Here is a 4,968-nt window from a genome sequence, read left to right on the forward strand (position 1 = left end):
CTCTGTGTAGGGCTAAGATACCTTTATTGGGATACCCTTATGCCTCCCCTCTTAGACCTACTCTGTTCATGCAGCACTTCATTCTCCATGGCTGCCTACCTTGTATGTTGTGCAGGCCTTACATTTTACACAATGTTAATTCTTTTTGTTCGCAGTTTAATGCCAAGTGTACGTGCAGTGGCTCTCTCCTTTGAGTCTATAGGCAATAAGTATTGTTCTTTGTCATTCACAAAATTAAATTAAACAGGGTGAAAGATTTATTAGGGCTTTAGATTCAGTGTGTCACATGGGGCCTTCAAAGTCTGGAATGATGAGGTCTGGGTACTCCAAACCTCACTGCTTGCTTTATATCACCCTGGTAATGAAGATCAGCTGGGACAGACTTGCTTTCAGTCAGAATATGAATGTTCAAGACCTGTTTTTTAGGTTAGTCCCGAATAATAACATCTGCATTTCTTCTTGCAGCTGTGAAACAACACACAAGTAATGGAGGGCACAAACAACATTCTGCACAGCTCTCTGGTTGACAGGCAGAGTCAGGTGGGCTGACATGCGAATGTTCAAGCATTGCAGATGCCAAAATATAGGCGGAAAACTGAAGGCTGGCATAGCTTTGCATCACAGAGTAGCAGGGCACCTGTGCTACAGTTTTTCCCCTTTTGGTCTTCAGGGCACAGCCGCTCACAATATGACTTGACCCTCTGGGGAGCTGAGATCTATTCTGCAGTAACAAAGTCCTTTAGTTACAGCACAACAGAAACACAAAGCAGGCTGGCCAGGCTCAGCTTCCAGTCCTCTTCCTCTCCTAGTCAGCTGCCCTTGCTGCAAAAGGCTTCCCCAGCACGCAGCCACAGATTCCTGGCTTCAATCAAGCCAAAAATCCACTTCCACCAAGGAATTTAGACAGCTCCTAATTCCTTCGGGACTTCTTGCCCCAGAGAGCCTATCTGCTTTGCTTCCTTTCCTACCCTCACCTGTTTCACTGCTTCCTGTTGAGTCTCTCTTTGGTACATTCCTAGGGTGGTCAAGTTTCGCCGCACAGGGGAGAGTTCCAGGTCAGAGGAAGATGCCATTTCGGGAGAACACGAAATTCAGATTGAAGGTGTCCAAACAGAACTAGAGGCTATAGAGCTGGAGGATGGAGCTGCAGTGCCAAAGGAGTTTGCCAACCCAACTGACGGTAAGCAAGACTCTAGTTCTCCCTTTAAAATAAGCATGTGGCTTATTCTAGTCATGCTGAAGCCAAGACTGAGTCTGTTGCCTTGAGAGAACCTGCCAATCGAGGGGGTTAGAGCAATGGGGCTGAATGACGAACAATGTGCCTGTGACAACTGGACTGCCTTCTCTAGGGGTCAGCTGCTTATTTGTTTTACTGTTATCAGGACTGGACCCCAAACAAATCCCAGATGGAAACACTTGTGAATTTTGGGGCAGGTCCAAAGCTGAACACAGGGTCCGAACTTTAACAGTGTCTTTACAACACGGCAAATCGAATCAAGCATTCCACACAGTTGGTATCTTCAAGTTCTGCATCTGAGCTTGAGACTTCAATCCACTTCTAAAAGTCGGTTCCAGACAATAAAACTGACAAACTAATCCACTCAAATGTCCAAAGCCCAAACAAAGGGTCCCGATCAGTTTATGACCAACTCCTTAGAGCACTAATTTAGGAAGCTTGGGGAGAGTTGGCTTGGCATGTTAATTTTTCCAAGGTCTGTTCTGTTTTAGTCAGCTGTGACTAGGTACATGTAGTTGAGTTCTTACTGGAATTGCCCTTTAGCCTTTTTTGATTGGGGCTTTTCAGAGTTTGCTTTTGGGTAACAGTAGAAATTCAGCTGATTTAATTCCAAAAGGTCTGTAAAAAGGCTGACACGATATTGTTAGGAACTCAGTATCCATGTGCTCAGGACAGGAAAGACTGGAGGATTACCTGTCTGCTACCAAAAAGGAAACATTTTAGCCTTTATAGCCCTACGACTTCCTGGGAATGGAGTCTGGGTCTCTCACCTTCCCTCTGTCTGGGAGCATTGGAAAAATTCCATTCAGAAATGACGTGCTGGGTTCATGATAGCACTTCCACATGGCTCATCTTCAAAGCTGAGCGTGAAGCCTCTGCAGTGTTCCTGTCTCTCTCTGGCCCCGAGGACAAGAGGGAGGTACTGAGCCAAGGATTCCAGCTACTGTCCGCTGCGTAGCAATACGAAGGCAGGAGGTGGAAAGCACAGGTTGTTCTGAAGACACACACACTGGATACTTAGAAATCCAGAAGACATATTTTCTTGATGTAGTTTGAAGCCAGTAGAGCACTTGGGAATGGGCATAGTATCGATTGGGTTTCTTTTTTCTGTTTCTTTTCCAGTGGCGGTGGAAAAATTAGCGGGATGGAATTACAATAGAATACATGCCCTTGTTTGATTTTTCAGGGGGGTTGGTGCATGCATTCTTTAGCTGACTGTGCATTTCCTCAGCTGCACTTTTGTGCCTTGCAGTTATTTAAATTTAACTTTCTTGAATGAATCTCTGCATCTGAGTGACTCTCTCCAGAGAGCTCAGCTTACCAATGAAAGTCTGGGTGTGTGCATAAACATGGAGAGAATTTATGTTGGCCTGTTGGCCACAAACAAAGTGTCTTAAATACCAACATCTCAAAAAGTCTCTGTGCCATTTTTTTAAGGGGAGGGTGAGGAAGGAAGGGAAATGACTTACAGCAGTTTATTACAAGGCTAGATGAAGTTTTTAATGTGGGAAACTGGCTTACTATGTGTATTGACCATTGGTATTGGCAAAACTTTGAGACAAGCTGCTTTAAATGACTATGAAGTTAAAACAACATTTAAACCATGTTTTTCATTCTAAATTTTGCACAGACATAGTTGGCAATGGACAAGTTAATAAGTTAAACAAGCCTAAATTTCCCCTGCAGCAACTTGAGATCATTGCTCCCAGTTCTATCCCCGATACCATACTGATTTATATTTTTAAAAATCTGTATATATGTAAGTTCATTTATTAATTTTCCTAATCATGGTGTTTGGCAAAATCCTTGAAGAAACTGGGGGTTAGTGTGTGTAAGAATTGAATACAAATGAATTAGAGCTGTGAAGATTTAGCCTATTATTAAATTAATAAAAATTAGTTGGATTATTAGCAAGTGCCATTTTAGAGCACATCTCTTAGCAGGGAAAAAATGAAGTGTTGAACCAGAAGCTCTGTTTCTTTTCCAGATACTTTTATGGTGGAAGATGCGGTGGAAGCCATTGGGTTTGGGAAATTCCAGTGGAAGCTCTCTGTTATTACTGGATTAGCCTGGGCAAGTAATTGTTGTCAAGGTCAATAGCATGGACTCTGTGTCATACATTGATGTCTAAATGATGTATTCATACCCTGAGAACAAAATCCCCCAACCTTTCATGAACACAAATACTGTTTCAAGTGTGAACTGTTGCCAGAATCAGAGCTAACCTATTCTGCTAACCTATGCATAAATAGCAGGCTAAGCTCCTTCTCTTCTTCCTCTAAGATGGTTGGGAGGGTCCAGCTAGACCTGCTGCTCTAAACTCTCAGGCTGCTGCTACCATAAGTTTATATAGCTTTTCCTTAATCTGGTGATTTTACCACATTCATCCTTTTGGGCAAGATATTCCCTTTTCCATGTGTTTTCACCCTCAGCACATTTTCCCCGCTGTCTGAACAAATTCCTGTACTCCTAGGTTTAACTGTGGTACCCAGAGCAAAATGGTCTCTTTTCTATTACTCTGTCCTCTTTATTATATGTTAGCCAGATCTTTTGTTTCCTAGTTATTGTCCATATATTGGGTTACTGTCTGCCCTGGTCCAGTAACTGAAGGAGAATGTGGCTCACAGATGTCTTAATGTACATGAACCAAATTTGTGGGTGATGTATAAAGAGGTATATAAGTTATGTGGCATGAATGAATGCTTGTATTTGGGAGTCTAATGCTGATGCAAACCATATACTAAGTAGCTAGGAAAAAAGAGCTAAACAAACTCAGACTCCCTGAAATTTTCACCATCACCAAACTACATCACTCTTAAATTTGGCCCTTTGAATCCTACCTGCTTAGGTTTTTTTTCTTAGCATTAGTAAGAATTCTGCAATCTTGTAGCCTGAGTGCCTACATTGCAACACTTCCAGCGCTGTGCCATGTATCTAGGGAATGAGTTTGGAAGTGCTTATGTCCCTACCCAGCTTAAGTACTCTGAAGATATATTGCTGTTTTCCACTGCACTGTGCAAACCTGCAGTGCCTTTCAAACAGGGTTGCCTTGTTTTGCCTCCATGGTCAGAATAGCCTCATCAGGGCAAGGTTACCTTCAAAGAGATAAGCAATCTTATGTTATGTCAACCTGATTTCTCAGCAGTCACTTATTTTTTTCTTTCTTGCCCTTCTAGATGGCAGATGCTATGGAAATGATGATTCTAAGTATCCTAGCTCCTCAGCTTCATTGTGAGTGGCGATTACCAAGCTGGCAGGTTGCATTGCTCACATCGGTAGGAAAAATAGCTGACAGCTCCTGTATTCTGTAAGGTGTTCCCACTCGTTGCTATTCAGACATGATGGTTTCTATCTCCGTGTAAAATCTGCTCGTGGGCTTTGCAGACTGGAAACAACTCTGATGTTGTCTTACAGGGGTATGGAAGCCTTTCTTTAAAAGCCAGAGTCTGAAGAAAAGAAACACAGCCAGGACCATGGCATGTTTTGGATGTCAAGTTTCATACAATTTGCAGCCAGTCCTGCAGACTCCCACAGGTTCATTATGAACTTGGGCTTCCGACCCCACTCGCACGAAGTTTCATAACTTTGGCAACTTTTTCAGGATGCCTTCTCTCTCACTGTCTCAGGAAAGTTTAAACTCCTTTGCCCATACCAGGATTGGGAGCCCTGGGCTAGAGTGGGATTTTGCTGTTCAAGCAAAATGGTGCCTGGCAGTGGAGCCCTCACAGATT

At 43.0% G+C, this 4,968-nt stretch overlaps 1 protein-coding gene across 1 annotated transcript in view; it reads left to right on the top strand.

Moving 5' to 3' along the window:
* The window catches only part of SVOP (SV2 related protein), a 30,537-nt gene that overhangs the window by 6,434 nt on the left and 19,135 nt on the right, over positions 1-4,968 (top strand). Inside the window, exons 2-4 of the mRNA XM_006015151.2 lie at positions 1,020-1,180; positions 3,225-3,310; positions 4,414-4,512. Of these exons, the coding sequence (XP_006015213.1) occupies positions 1,020-1,180; positions 3,225-3,310; positions 4,414-4,512 (346 nt within the window). The remainder of the gene's footprint in view (positions 1-1,019; positions 1,181-3,224; positions 3,311-4,413; positions 4,513-4,968) is intronic.

Source organism: Alligator sinensis, unplaced genomic scaffold (assembly GCF_000455745.1).
Source record: "Alligator sinensis unplaced genomic scaffold, ASM45574v1 scaffold628_2, whole genome shotgun sequence".
Classification (NCBI taxonomy): domain Eukaryota; kingdom Metazoa; phylum Chordata; order Crocodylia; family Alligatoridae; genus Alligator; species Alligator sinensis.